This window comes from Lynx canadensis, chromosome A1 (genome assembly GCF_007474595.2).
Source record: "Lynx canadensis isolate LIC74 chromosome A1, mLynCan4.pri.v2, whole genome shotgun sequence".
NCBI classification, from domain to species: Eukaryota; Metazoa; Chordata; class Mammalia; order Carnivora; family Felidae; genus Lynx; species Lynx canadensis.
In genome coordinates this window covers 231,130,600-231,146,914 of record NC_044303.2, presented here as the reverse complement: position 1 = coordinate 231,146,914, position 16,315 = coordinate 231,130,600, and the positions used below count along the sequence as shown (strand labels likewise).

The window sequence follows — 16,315 nt, the reverse complement described above, 5'->3', positions numbered from 1 at the left end:
GATCACCTTCGGGAAATGTGATTTAAAGGACAGCAGGCACCAAGATCTCGTGTTGCATTGTGACCGCATCCCAAGCGTTGGGTGTTAAACAAACTCACTCCTTACTTGAGTAGAGTTCATGTTTCCTTTGAGAACCTGACAGTGAAAATTGCAAAGCTTTTATGTGGGATTAGGCTTTTTTTTTTCTTTTTTTCTTTCTTATAGCAGGTGCACCTAGAAGAATCAGCACGTCACAGAATGGAACTGAAATCACCAAGTATGCAGAATTTGAGAGGCATGGCATATGATGCACTCTAAACACTGGGTTTTATGTCCGCTAGGCAGAGGTAAAAGATGAACATGTCTTGACCAAAATCCTGTCCATATTAGGCCAATCTGTATTGTAATCATTGGTTAAGAACCTACATTTAATTCATTTCGTTTTTACCTCAAAATAAGCTTCTAATGTTTGGCTTAACTTTAATACCTATTTACAACTCAGATTCCTACTTTTAATAGGATTGATTTTCCTCTAACACAGAAAATGAGAGGATCATGCTGTCTTCTTTACAAAAGGGAACAAAAATGGGTACTGGTAGAGTCATATTCAGTAAGATATTGACACACTTTTGAGATACTTTTGCTTTCTTCAAAATTACTAGTTATTTAAAAAAGCTAAAAAGCCTTACACTGTATCTCTATATTCCTGGTGTTTTTCTTCAACAACAAAAAAATATACTGCCTCTCTGCCTTATCATGTATATTTAAAGGTATAGAAAAGCCACACTCAAAGTGATCTAGGTTCAAATCCTATCCCTGTCACTTCCAGCCAAGTAACCCTGGGCAAGAAACTTATCATTGAGAAACCTCAGTTTCCAAATCTGTAGAATGTGGCAAAAATCACACCTACCTCCTTAAGTTGTTGGAAACTACATGAGATACAGTTTGCAAAGTGCCTGGCATCTCGCAAATGCTTTATATTGCAGTATGGGTTTTTTTTAACATAATTTTATTCATCATCATGCACAAAATGGATACATTTTTTAAACTATAAAAAAGAAAATTAAGCCACCTATCTGTCAAGAGAAAAATGTAAGAACTAGTTATGCTATTTATTTACGCTTCTTCCCCTACTATTTATTAGTGATAATTTTTGAACAGTCACATTGCACACAAGTGTGTATGTGTGGGTGGGCAGTTTAGACTACTAGATCTGGGAGGGTTATTCCCATGGAAGGGTTATTCCAATGCCTTCCTGCGTCTCTCTGCCTGTTTTGTCTTCTCTTTCTTTCTTTTTTTAATGTTTATTTATTTATTTTGAGAGACAGAGAGAGAGAGACAGAGAACGCTCGTGAGCACGAGTGGGGGAGGAGCAGAGAGAGGGGGAGAGAGAGAGATCCCAAGCAGGCTCCACACTGTCAGCACAGAGCCTGACTCGGGGCTTGAACACACAAACCGGGAGATCATGACCTGAGCTGAAATCAAAAGTAGGATGCTTAACTGACTTGGCCATCCAGGCACCCCTGCCTCTTTTTTCTTGTAAAAAGAAATCCTTTCACTCAGTCCCTGGAATGGAGTTTTTAATGTGCAAATATGATCATGTCGGCTGTCCGCCGGAAGGATGAAATAACACAGCTTTTACTCCTCCTCTCCTGCTCCCCTTCTCTCACCACCTGAACCATCCATTTCTCCCTCCAGAAACCCTGATCTGCTGGAAGTCTCCACCCTCACGCTCCCTACCTTCTCTCTTCTTGGACTTTGTTCCAGCTACCATTCCTCAGTGGTTCTGCTTACACCACTTGGCTCTGGAGCCGCGACGTCAAGGAAGCATCAATGGCAGACATCGAACACCCACCATAACATGCCCCTGCAGTATGTTCCCACAGTAACCGAAAGCTGTCTTATTCCAGCACGAGGGCTAAAACTGTCCATTTGTTTATCCGTTCTGAGGCTGGGTCTCTTGAGGGCAAAGAGTATCTCTCACTCCTCTTTGTGTGTCCAACACAGAAACTGGCATGTTTTGGGGACTCAAAAGACCTGCTTTTGTCTGAAACAAAAACGAATGGCTTCTTCCTTACGAATCCAAGTTTATATGGTAGGTATTATTAAATAATACGAGTTAACTTTTATTGAGCCAGGAAAGGGGCTAGAACTTTATACACGTTATCTTATTTATGCCTGAGATTATAGAAATAGACAGATACTGTTGTGATCCCCTGGATGAGAGAACAATGTCAAGGTGTAATATACCTAACCTTAGGGACCTCCCACAAGGCAGAGCTAGGTTTTCACTCAGGCACTGTTCTATGATGCAAAGAATTGCAAGAAGGAGGAGGAGGCGGGGGTGGGAGGAGGGGGATAAAACGTTCTAAGAGGTCTTTGGATCCTGAAGACCTAACACCTGAGAAATCATACTTTTCTAGGTTTGATCTGAATCGGGGTGTTTTCCCAGAGAGCTGGAACTCTGAGATTTCCGGCCAGACTTTTATAAAGTTTGGCTGTTGGTAAGATCCAAAGGAAAATGTGGAAGCTGTGTTCTTTACCAAGCGCCCACTACCACTGAGGACTTGAAATCCTCAGACAGACTTTGAATCTCTGGAAGTGATTGTAGCTAAGCAAGGAAAACTCCCTGGAAAGGTTCTGCACGTTTTTCGTCTCGAGCTTTCCTCCTCCCGTTGTTTCTTGGGCCACCTCCTGCCTTCAGTAGGATCTCACCACCATCCTGCACTGAAATCATTCCACCAGTATCATCGAACAGTCTTCCTTTGTCTTGACCTCTTGATTGCACTAGACATAGTTTATTGATCTTCTAACCTTGAGACATGCTCTTCTCTTGGCTTCTAAGAAACGACACTGACCTACACTTCTGGTTATCTCTTTCTTTTGCTGGCTTCTTCTCAACTCCCAGACCTTTACATCTGTCGGGGGCAGGGGCGGGGGTGGGGGCGGTCAGCATTCGGTCCTTGGACCTCTTCTCTCTACACTGACTTCCTAGGTAATTAATGTCTTCTAGATTCACGGTCTTAATATCATCCACCTGCTTATGACTCCCTCATTCAGGGGCTTCTTCTCTGAACTGACCTGCAGATCCAACGGTCTGAGTTACATGTGCATTTTGATGCTGACACACAGACATCCCACGTTCAAAACCAAGACCTTGACATTCACTGGCACTGCCTCAATCCCAACTAGACCTCTCTGTACCTGGCTCCACCTCAGTCCATGGAGACTCCGTTCTTCTGGCTGTTGGGGCTCCCTGAATCTTCTCTCTCCTACCATCGCAACCTACTGTGTGACATAATCTGCTCAGCTCCACCGTACACATGCATCGAGATTACCCTACTCTTCATGACCTCCATTGCTACCATCCTGGCTCAGGCCATCCTCTTTTGCTTAGATTCCTGCGATAACCCTGCTGACCGGCATTCTGGCTTTTGTCCTTGATCCCTTACAACGTCCTCTCCACACAGCAGCCAGAGAGACCCTGTTACAAACGAAGGCAGCTTGTGTCACTCCTCGGCTCAAATCCTCGATGGCTCCCATGGACGGGCCACGGCTGGCATCCTCAAGTCCTCAAGGCTTACCAGTCTCTCCCTAACCTCAGCTTTCACCCTGACCCGGCTGCTCACCCTGCTGACCTCAGGTCATTTCTTTGCCCTCCTTCTCTTTGATCCACCCCCACTCGACTTCCTGCTGTTCTTCAAACATATCAGACATACCCCCATTTACCAGCGTCGGGACTTGCCCCTCCTTCTTTTCAGAATGCAGTTTCCCCAGACGTCAATAGGGCCAGCTCCCTCACCTCCTTCACAAGGAACTCAAAAGTCACCTTCTAATTAGAGCGTTCCCTGGCCACTCTACCAAAACTATTTCTCTCGCTGATTTTCTGTCTCCTCCATTTGAAAGGAGGCCGGGGATTTTGGTTGATATTGATCACTGCTGGATCCCCAGGGTCTTAATCAGTGCCGGTAGGTAAGAGGTACTTAATAATTATTGAATGAATTAAGTCATTCAGTAGCGAAAATCACTACCTATCCCGTAATTTGTACTCCCTAGTTATCAGTGACAAATCTTCAAAATCACAACCCTGAAAATCTAAAAGGTATTGGCCAGTCTTGACTTTCATGGTGCTTTCAACTAGCAAACCGGGTGGATCCGAACTTTACCATGCCAGGCAGGTACGGTACGAAGCACACAGATTGAGGTACGGGGTCCCACTTGGTAAGAGCTCCAAGTGTCCTGCCTGATCTCTTGCAAATGTTAGAGTCTCTCCCCATATCTTTTCTGGGCCACAGTCTTCTAATTCCTAAATGGGGACTATGATCTTATGCCACTCAAGTATTTATGCAGAGTTATGGAGTAATTTTAAACTCAAGCACCACCAGCAGTAATTTGCATGAGAAATCTTTAAATGGATATTTAAAAGCATGCATTTTAAACAAAATAATTCAAACATTAAGCATGTTCATTGTAGCTCTAAAATTAAGAATCATCAATGGCACATTGATATCCCCGACCCCCCCCAACCAGGTAGCAAAAATGAAATATGGTCAGAACATCTGAGGGGCAGATGGAAATTCAGAGGCAGCAAAGGCACGTGGGATTGTTGATCCCAGGGACGGTTTCCCTCTTTCTGGCCAGCACCTCCCTACCTCCACCCCCCACCCTCCCAACACACATACACACATCCCACATCAGATCCTAGAAACACTCATTCAAGCTTTTATAGAGAGCAAGCGATTTTCACAACATATTTACTCCTAACTTCAGGGACATACCGAGCAGTCAGACTTTCCGTCTGCCCCGTTCACACTCACGCAAACTCTCCAACAGACCCATACTCCCCGTTTTAACTACGACGATCCAGTGGAACAATCACACGTTTAGGATATATATATATCCTATATGTATATATATATATATATATATATCCTATATGTATATATATATATATATACACTCAGTAGGAGAAAGGGCTAAGCTCTTGGTTTCTTTCCCCAGGTTTGCACAGGGAATGAAATGGCCATTAGCAATCGCAGGGCTCTCAGGGACTCCTTGGGGGTCCTTGCCCTGTGGCTAAGGAGGACCACACAGGGCTTCCGTCTTCTACAAGTTCTGCAGCTGGTTCCCCCTCCTTGATGGATCTAGTAACTTATTGTACAAATTCATAAAACAAAGTTTCCAAGCTTATAAACACAAAGTTGCCATACATGTCTCCTGGCCACCTTTGCCATCCACACTGCCAAACCTGAGTCCTTACATTTAGAGATTTTGGTCCTGCTACTGGGTTGGCATTAATGATCATCTACCTCCACAATTCTATTAAAGACAGTGGAGTGTGTGAGAGGAAATATTTTCATCTCAGTAAGCACAGCTAACATGAATCGGGGGCAGCTGAATTCCAGCCTGCATCCTGTTACCCCAGGCCAGTCCACACCAGCAATTACTGTGCTGAATTAAAGAAGCCCTCGGACACCTGCCTTCTGCATGCAACAAGTGCCTTTTTTCTTTTTTTAATCCTATTTATCTTGCAGTCATCTATTTATGTCAAGAAAGGAAACATATGATCATAGCATCTGTTACTAGAGTGACACAATTACCAAATACTTTCATAAGAGGGAAAAAAAATCAACAATAAATCCGGGTGAGTCGTCAGGTGCTTTAGGAGACAAAACAGTCTTTCAATCACAGTGTCCCGTCTAAGCTGAACATATGGTGCTACCAGCAGAGAATCACCAGCTCAGCCTGGTCTTTGACGGGCACAACAACGACAGAAAAGTCACCTCCTCTGAACTGGCAGAGAAAAGGTTTCCTAGCACCAACCCCTCTGTGCCCACCATAAGCAGGTAACGAATTCAAGGGACTTCATCACTGGTTTACTCCATGCCCACTGTTGGGATCTACGTGTATGCAATGACAGGTCTGGAGGAATCTTTCACTTTTCCCAGTAACTAAATTTAGACAAAATAGAGTAAGTTTGAAGGAATGAGAGCCATGACGAAGTAGTAACAATTCAAAGCACTTAATACTTGGTTACTTTCTCACTACTATTGAAATCTATGTGAACTGCAAGGCTGCTTTGGGAAAAATCATATATATATAATATATACATACATATTATATATATATAGTCTCCACCAACTGTAGGTGACTATAGGCGATCACTTGGATTCTGCGATTTTTATTTGCGTGGCTCTTTTTCTGGACATCAGTCAACAGGTCTGTGTGATTCTTTATTCAATAGGACTGAATTGTATGGATGTCTAAGTCTTCAGATCGGGGGCAGGGAGGGAGAGAGAGACTGAGAGGGAGAGAGCGAGGGAGTGAGAGCTGGAGAAATCCGTTTGAGACACAGCATTACTTCTCAAAGTAGCTGGCGCATCGTAGTTGAGAGACTAGCAAAGCACACTGGCCCAGCCACGCCCAGCTCGAGTTGCGCTCCAGCCGCCCCCCACCCCCACCCCCACCCCGGGCGCGGCGCTCGGGTCCCGCACGCGCCCCTACCGCGCGCCCAGGTGTCCCCCGCCCCCCACCCCGGGGCGGAGCCGCGGAAGGCGGGCTGGCGAGCCGGTTACCTGCCAGGCTGCCCGGCCTCTGGAGGGTGGCCGTGGCATACAGCTCCTGCGAGTGCTTGCTGTACTGCTCGGACGCGTGGACCAGGCGCTTGGTGGGCGACAGGGTGGCGTACGTGCCGATGGTGGAGCTCAGCTGGTGGATGGGCGAGGAGGAGATGGTGGACTGCACGGTGGGGGGCGAGGTCACGCGGATCGGGGACAGGCCGGCCGAGGACACGACGATGTTGATGGGCGAGCTGGTGCTGTAGGACTTGGCCAGGCGGCTGGGCGACTGCTTGGGCGAGGAGCCGCGCGGCGCGGCGTAGGCGGCGCCCTCGGGGGCCGAGCCGCCGCGCTGCAGCTTGGTGGGCGAGCCGCCCTGCGGCGCGGCCAGCGGGGAGCCCCCGCGCGGCGGCGCGGGCAGCGTGGAGCTCGAGTAGTAGAGCGCGGCGGCGGCGGCGGCGGCGGCGGGCGGCGCGTCGGGCAGGTGGAAGGCGCTGCTCAGGCTGGGCGCGAACGGCTCCCGCGGCGGCGGCGGCGGCGGCGGCGCGGGCTCGGGCCCCGCCAGGTGCGCCGCGCGGCTCGTGGTGCCCTGTGCGCGGGAGAGCAGAGAACACGCGCGCTTAGCCGGCGGGAAGCCCGCCCCCCGCGCCCCCCGCGCCCCGGCGGCGGAGCGAAACTCGCGCGCGCGGCAGGCCCGCCGAGCTGCCCTGCGCGCGGGGTCGGGACGCAGAGGCCCCCGATCTTCTCGGGCAGGGTCTTTTCGGACTCGAGGGACAACCGGCCGGCAAGGGCCGGCCGACAACGGGATGGGGATCGCGTCTGGCGAGCGGGGCACACTGTTCTGCTTACATATCTAAGATGTTTCTGGAATAGCAGAGGCATCGCATTAGGCGCAGAAAGATTTTCAAAGGCCACCCAGCGGGGCCACCGGGATACACCTGAACGCAATCACGATCCGTTCGTTGTCAAACGAGAAATCGAGGCACTGACTCCCCCACCCCCGCCGTCATTTCACTGGATACAGTTTCTGCCTCCAAAATGGGCTCACTTATCTGGAGGACGTCAAGAGCAAACATACTTCTCAGAGTTTATTCTGTTGCTATGGCCGTGTGGATTCTTCTTTGGGGACCAGAAAAGTTAGAAGGAGGGGAAACTATTAAGTCAAAAGAAGTACCCTTAGTCTTTCAGTGGTTTAAAAAAAAGGGGGGGGGTATCTGGAGGAATCAGAGCCCTTGCAAATGAAAGACTAAAAAAGCCTCCCTTTTCTAGATTTTAACGCTGGGAGACAAATCTTTCCGCATCTCTCTCTCTCTAGCTGTCTTTGAAGAGCCCCCTGCAGCTGTGTCTTCAAACTGAAAGCCAGTTGCCTCTCATTTATTTACAAGAACACAAAAGACAACAAGGGCTGGGGTGGAGCTGGAGAGACGGTTGGAGGGGAAAGCGGTTTCCTTGAATCTTGTCCAGAGACAAATTTGCATTCGAATGAGAACACTACATTGTCAACCACTTCTGGGCAGGAGGTCTGGGATCTTCCAGGCTTTCCCGGAGGAGCAGAAAGGTTTTTGAGAGCGGGCTGATGTGAAAAGGGGGTAGGACTGTGCACAGAGAGAGAAGCTGGGGAAGGAAGGTTTTGAAATTAGGGGTGGGAACTGAGTGGGAAGGAGGAAGCGGGTAAGGTGGAGGGAAGGGGGGGGGGGGCGAGAGCCTGAACAGATGCCATCCATTAAAAGTTTCAATGCTGCCTCCCCACCCGTTTTGGAATGGCAAGTGGCAAATAACAGGCGGGGCACTTCCATCCTCGTGTGTGTGCACGCATGCACACACACACACACACACACACACACACCATTCCATTCCATTCCAAAATTTATCTGGTTGTCAGGTTCATGGGGAGATCCCAGAGACTTAACTGAGTAAAATCAAAATTCTCTATTAACGGCAGTGGGATGAGAGGAGACAGCAGTTGGTTGAGACACTGTGCGTGTACGATTGTGTGTGCATTTATATATGATGTATGTATTTTACATATCTGTGTATCTTTTAGATCAGTCCGCTGACAAAGATTCTCTCCTTGACCAAACTCTGGTGAGGCTCCTCTGAGCTCTTTTCTCAGTTAGACCCTGGCTGGGGGCCCTTCCGTGTTCACCTCTGCTTTGTTCATTTTTAGCAAGAACCCTGCTGAGTCACTTTAGCCGGAAGCCCCCACGCTCCATGCCAGGCCACCCTGCAGATCGGACCTCCTTCCTCAGGCCCCACCACCTTCCAGGTGCCTTTTGAGCACCGGGCTTGCCTTCAGCAAGAACCTGTGAGGTGAATTTAAGTCAGAATCCCCTTCCCCCTAACGTTTCCTCTTTTCTGCCCTGTGACTCCACCCTGCTCCTTGGCCATAAATCCCACTTTTCCTTGTTGAATTAAAGGACCGAGCCTAGTTCATTACCTCTACTACCGTGGTTTTTCTTTTTTCCTGAATAAAATCTCTATTTCCCACTTTACTGCCCAGCTCTAGTTTTCCTCTAACATCACTGAGCAATTATTTTGAATTTAACGGTAGGAGTGAAAGTAAAATGTAAAATAAACTCCATAACTCTGTTCAATAATGTGTCTCCAGCAACTAGAACAAGGCCTGATCCATAGCACAGATATCACAGATATTTGCAGAAAAAGGGACAGTTAATAAAGCTGGTCCCAAGACTTTGACACTGGGGGTGCGGAGGGGGGTGATATGTGGAGGATGGTGGAGAAGCTCTGTAAAACTGGTGTGTTCATCCTGAACTCCAGAGATTTATCCCAGCATCATCCAGAGACCTAAGGGTGCTGCTTACTTCCAATGTTGCTTCCATCCAGGTAGAAGTTCTGGGCATGAAATTTACACAGGCTGGGCTTCTCAAACCTGGCTTCATATTATCATGGGCAAAGGAGATTTTTTAAAAAAATCTCTGTAAAAAATCTCCGTATCCATGCACTCAGAATCTCTGGAGGTGGGACTCAAGCATCAGGCTATTGGGGAACTCTCTAGGTGACTCCAGTGTGCAAGCAAACAAGAGAACTGGTTATCCCAGAGCAGTGGTTTCCCAAGTGTGCCCTTGCCTGCAGTCAGAATCCGTATACCCTTACTGAATCAGAACTTCTGGGATAGGGGCCCAGGGAGCTGTTTTAACAAGTTCCAAAGGTGATTATGGTGCTCGCTAGAGTTTACAAGCCACAGATCTAGAAGAGATTCTGATTCAGGGGTCTGGAGTGAGCCTGTGAGCCTCAATTTCCAGCAGTCTCCCGGGGAAGACAGATGCTGCTGATGTGAGAACCACCATTAAGCTGCAGACAGGGACCTCCTTCCTTCACTTTTCTTCTGAAGCTCTCCTGGGGCCTGAGCTACATTCGTTTGTGCAGAACTCAGCTGACAAGTGGCAGAAAAGCCTACAACAGGAATTTTCTCTAAGCCCTTCCCACAGGAGCATAAAGAGGAGAGAGAACCCCAGAGGCTCACAAGAGAGTTCCCTGCTTAGAACAGATACTTTGAGTTATGTCTTGGATATGTAACATTAATAACCCTATGTGACATCAGCAATGCTATCACCAAGTGGCACAATTTTTAATAAATACTAAAGTATACAAATATAAATGAAAACAATGCTATGTAGAACTCTAGGATTTAAATGTTAGACTGATGTGGCTACCAGGAAAACCCTGAACACACTTTGCACACATTTAATTTTCCTTTTAATCCGTTGACACTTCTAGTCTCAGGAGTGCTGGCTGCTAAATATTACTCTCAAAAGATTCCTTAAATGGCCCCCGAGCCCGTAGAAGTTTTGAGAACTGGCCTACCACCTCCAGATATTTTGACAGGCTATATAGCAGCCCATTCGACAATCTCTCTCTTTTTTTTAAGTTTATTTATTTATTTTGAGAGGGGGGAGGAGCAGAGAGAGAGAGAGAATCCCAAGCAGGCTCCACACTGCCAGCGCGGAGCCTGACAGGGGGCTTGAACTCACGAACTGTGAGATCGTGGCCTGAGCTGAAATCAATAACTGGACCCTTAACTGACTGAGCCACCCAGGTGCCCCATTCCAAAATCTTTAAAATAGCGTAGGATCTTGGTGAAATTTGGCCATTATTTTACATGAAAATAATTAAAACATAAAAGAAAATTTATATGCTTTTTAAGATTGGTATTGCTCACATTGTTAATGTTCTGTATCACTGTCCAATATGGCAGGCCACTAGACACAGGAGTCTATTGGGTACTTAACATCGGCATTGGATTTTAACACATATTTAATTTTAATTAATTTGAATTCCAACAGGCAACTGTAGGTGGTGGCCTACCTCACTGGACTATTGCGTATGTCCCTTTGCAGTTTTCAATAAATAACCCTTGGATGTTAGACTCCATTCTGAAGGCTGTGGAGTAATCAAGGCCTAAGAATGATTCTTTGGCTACACAAAGAAATCTGTTTTTGAGCATCAATTAGACAAAAGCAGTAATGTTTTGAAAGCGTGCTTCCACTCTTGTGTTTATATTTTGTTCCATTATATAATTTGTCTAGCAACTCTTAGCCAGTTAAGGATACAATATCTGTGCCTCAGATCTAGGCTTATTACTACCTAGGTCATTGGGTTAAAATGACCTAGGGTTAAAATGGGTTAAAATGATCTAGGCGGATTTCAACACACATAGAATGAATGTTACCCACTTGACTGTCACAGAAGCTCAATTCCACCTTAAAAGCGTGTTAACACTATTAAACTGTGAATCCAGTTTTAAAGATAGCATTCCAAAACTTCACTTAAAAAAAACAAACAAAATTAAACCAGGGATGCCTGGGTGGCTCAGCTGGTGAAGCATCCGACTTCAGCTCAGGTCATGATCTCATGGTTCGCTGATAGCTCAGAGCCTGGAATCTGCTTTGGATTCTGTGTCTCCCTCTCTCTCTGCCCCTCCCCTGCTTGTGCTCTGTCTCTCTCAAAAATAAACATTAAAAAAAAAAAAAAATCCCGAACAACAATATCAACGAAAAACTAATGACTATGACACCTTCTTCCCTAAGGATATTTGGAAATGCAGTAAGAATTGATATAACCTTCTTATTGATGATGAGACCCTTAGGATGATAGAAAACTTTTTTTACATACTTGGGGCAGACTGTGCCCTAATACTGTCTTGTAAGACAGTCCTTTGGAGAAGGACGATTTCTGCCGGGGTCTTCATTTTCAGCTCTTGGGAACAGACAACACCCAGAGGGTTACTTTGTTTTTCTTACCCCTCTGAAATAGGAGACCCACCCATGTGAAATTAACAAGGAAGTAGAACATTGCCAAATAGACACTCTGATTAAATAGTTTCCAATAGGCTGAGTTTGGTACACACTAAATGTCTTTCCTTTCTTGCTTCCCATTGTGGAAATTCATCAAGAGAAAAGTGAAACATTATTCCAGTTCCCATGGCTACTTTAAGAACATTATATCTCAAATTTAAAAAAAAGTCGGGATTTGTTTTTTAATGACACATGAGCAATATATAAAATTTATGAAAGTTCTTATAGATTAGGTATTTCATCTGCATAATAGTTTACATATAAGTTTCAGATGGGTCAGATTTAGCAAATACTCGTTGTGATTTATACATTTATGTTTGTGTGTGTTTGTGTGTATACACTTATACACCAAGGCCTCTTGTGTAATTGTGGAGTACCTTTATACCTACTTTATGAAAGTGTTTAAGGGGAGAATGGATTTTCAAAGTGTAGTAAAAAGAGTACTAAAATGGGAATTTAGGCAACGTATACATTATTCCCACCACCCATTAGCCAACAGTATTCAAGATCCATGCTTTAATTCATTCCCTAACTCAATAAACCATAAACTAGCACCTGCTATGTTCCACATACAAATGAGGACTTTGTTCTTGAAGGCCTCTCTGCGATTGTATTTTACCATGACATTATTGTGGAGACCTATCGTCATTTATACAGAATAATGCCAGGTTAACAATTATGACATCGTTCTTTTCGGGAAGCCTGAATCTCTGAAAACATGGCACTCTTGGACCAGAATGTGGCACTGGCCTCAACAGAGAGCAGAGTCACTTCCTCATCCTTTACATTTTATCTTGCATAAACAGGGTGAGGCTGGGCATGGGGGTGACGTGGGGTAGAAGTTCTCCAAACTTGGAAACTTGTTTAATCCTCATTGTCTGGGGATCGGGCAGTGCCAGCAAAGCAAAACAAAACCCAGCCATGCTTCCAGCCAGTTAAAAAAGAAACTTGACAGCCTGGGCTGTCTAAGGAATCCTGACTTCAAACCACAAGTAAGCAGTGTCACTGAGCGACACAACGTTCTATAAAGCAGGCCCATGATTTATGGGAAGTCCCCGTGAAGACGCATTCAGACCTGCCAAGTTTCCTGGAATTGTCAGCGAGACCCCTAACTCTGGGTCAGGAGGAGTATTTGCCCGGAAAGCTGGGCAGCCAGGCCGACACTGTCAGGAATGGGGAACAGGAGCCCTTGTTTCATGGCTTCCCAGAGGGAGCCGTCGATCAGCTGTCTGTTTTCCCCACGGGCCACATTCATCACTTTCACTTTCCTGGGATTACCATCAGACTGGTGAACCTAATAATTCATGGTGCAGACAGTCCTGGTTGTGGTGACTACGGAGGTCCTGGGCAAAAACACTGGCAATGAGAGGCGAAGCCGGTGAGCACGTTTCAAAGCAAGGGAGACACCACAGGGCCAGGGCGCCAAAGAACACACACACACAGAGACAACACTGACTCAGTGAGCAAGGGGTGGGCAGCCAGTTGAGGCAAATAAGAGAATAAAAGCAATGACTGAATAATATTTGTTTGATGAGTTAAGAAGCTTGAATAGCGTTTAAATACTAAATAAATAGGACATGGCTTTAAGACGACATCTTTTAAAAATGTTTTATGTTTATTTATTTTTGAGAGAGAGAGAGAGAGTGAGAGAGAGAGAGAGAGAGCCAGGGAGGGGCTGACAGAGAGGGAGACAGAATCAGAAGCAGGCTCCAGGCTCCAAGCTGTCAGGACACAGCCCAATGCGGGTCTTGAACCCACGGACCGTGAGATCATGACCTGAGCCAAAGTTGGACACTTAACCGGCTGAGCCACCCAGGTGTCCCATAAGATGAAGTCTCTGAAGAAATACATTTCTAAACCATAACAATCTGGTAACACGATTTAGAAATATTAGCTACATGCTATTGATTAAAATATCTGAGAGCACGGAGAACTTTCCTAGAGTAAGTCTGCATGGGGCTTTAGGTCAGCACACTCAGGTGCTCAGGATGACAAAGCCGTCGACCCTCACAACTTGGAAAATAGAAGAAATCACACCTCCAGAAAGCAGTCGCATTGAGGTATTATCAGAAATGTTCCTACAGTACAAAATAATTAAAATGAATCGACATTCCCCAAAAGTTTTGTGCCCTTGAACTAACTTACTCCCTGGGATGAAATACATCTTCCTGAGCACTACTACCATTGCCCCCCGCCCCCCAATTTTGATAACCTCTCTTTTGAAATTAACTTTAGAAGGAATGTCACTCTTTAAAATAATCCCCAAGGTAGAAAAGCCTGGTGCTGTGACAAAGGTTTGATTTTGGAAATAGCCAAATAGAATCATGAAGACCTTTGTCCAGCAATTCCCTTGAGGAGCACTGGTTTTGGTAAAAACTAACAGGAAACATAAAGAGAGACAGCTTCTGGTCACAGTTCACACTATCCCTGGAGTCATCACTGCTGGATGAGAACGGAAGCACAGGGTTTACCTGGCGGTGACCTTGTCGTAACAGCAAAAGGTGATACCCAGAGCAAAGTAAACTTAAGTAATTGTAACAACCAAGGAGTTGGGAAGAAATTCCTTCTTCAGAGGAGGACAATTTGATTTAAAGGACCCTAAGAGCTATAATCTCTGAGATAATAATGGAGACCGCACTCACTGCTTTCTTTTTGCAGGAGGGTCTCAAAATTATGAGAGAAAGCGAGAGCGAGTGTGAGACAAAGGGAGAGAGCACTGCTCTTGCAAATCATGTCTGTCACTCAAGTGAGAAGGAGGCACTAAGTGAGCCCTTTTCCAAGGTTTCCCAGATACTATAAAGAGGGTTTCCTATCCTCTGACCTCCACTTAATAAAAGTATGATTAGGGCCATTATCAATAAATATTCAGAAAAGTATTTCCTATGGCCATTAAAAGTCTCTATGAATGGAAAGAAAAGAGAGAAAAAGAAAACAGCGACTTATATAAATTTGTCTTAAAGAATATGTAAGGAGGGTTTCTGGATGGCAACTGTTAAAAAAAAAACTAAACGGGCCTTGGGAAAAATATACTACCAAGAAAAACGGTTTATTTCGGCAAGAGGTTCATTCAGTATTTACTTCAAGAAGCCAAATCAAATGTTTACTTAGGAGAGGAAATGTTATAGTACAACACACACCCTCCCTGCAAGGAGAGATGTTTCACCTACTGAAGCCAGACTAAATATATTTATACTGGAAACAGAAAATGGAGGGGGAAGATTTTAAAGCGGCGCAATGAGGAAAGATTTCCAATAGGTGGTCATCTGAAAACTATCTTAAAAGAACCGCTAGTTTCCCACAGACAAGTCAAGGAAAATAGACAAAATGGCATGATTTCTCCTCTAAATGCTATGCACTGTATATATGCTAAATGCATCCATGTAATTTTGTGTTTCCCAAGGTCATGGGTGACTTTTCTCTTCATCAATGTTACCAGACAACGACTTTGCTCATAATGAAGCAAATCGGAGTGATGTCACCCCAGTTGTCTGTATGACCCTTTTCATTCAGCGGTCAATAAATAGGTGTTTATTGGGGACTTGCTCCTCCTCTACACCACGTGGGTCTCTGTCCACTGAGCCACCATCCCCAGAGCTCTCCACCCCCTTGACCTTCACATCGTCCTGATGTGAGACTGTACCACCTGTAAGAGATGCTCCAAATTCAACAAACACCAGGGCGCTGGCCCAAGTGGGCAGATGGCATATTTATAATTACGATATAGTCTACATGAGCACTTTTAAGACATAAAAGTCGGTGCCACATTAAATAAGCGGCCCCAATAAAAAAGAAATGGCAACTTTGCTTCTGAGAAAGCTTACTGTTTTTCTAGGATATATCCACTATTGCCCAGTTTTATTCTACCAAACCAGCATACGATTCTGACTTTCCTACAGCAAGCAGGCATTTTTCTAGAATTATAAATACGCCCCTACTTACATCAGTTCTGCGGAAGAACATGAGAGCGGTGTTAAAACCTTGAGGGTCCGATGCTACTTTGCTAGTGCCCTTTATACAGGGGTATACTTTCTCTCTTGCACATTTTGTTTCTTTGAGGGAAGAAATGCTCGGGGAGACTACTTCATGTTTGCACATGGGGGAGACACCGACATTTTTGGAGCGACTCCTCGATGCATTTCATACGATCCACAGGGAATCTGATGTGAGCGGAAGCAGACAAGCCTGGAGGAGAGCCAGCTTCTCTATCGGCTCTCTACCCACAACCTCTGTGGTACGACTGTAAAGAGGGAGGCTGGGGTTTGAGGAGCCTGATGGACACCTGGTGAACCCTGGGCCGGTCACTTGGGATGTGGAGGTCAACTGTGTGTGGTTCCTACTCTGGCAGCAAAGGCAGTCTGATCGGAAGAAACAGACTCTTGTGTGACTAACTACAGGCGTTGTACGTGATACGGTAGAATGATGCTCTCAAGGCCTGCGTCAGGCCATGCAGTGCCTCTGAGAGTA

At 45.7% G+C, this 16,315-nt stretch overlaps 1 protein-coding gene across 1 annotated transcript in view; it reads right to left on the bottom strand.

Annotated features, from left to right (window-relative positions):
* CTNND2 (catenin delta 2) overlaps positions 1 to 16,315 on the bottom strand; it is a 946,486-nt gene that overhangs the window by 395,836 nt on the left and 534,335 nt on the right. Inside the window, 1 exon segment of the mRNA XM_030332482.1 lies at positions 6,555 to 7,125. Within this exon segment, the coding sequence (XP_030188342.1) occupies positions 6,555 to 7,125 (571 nt within the window).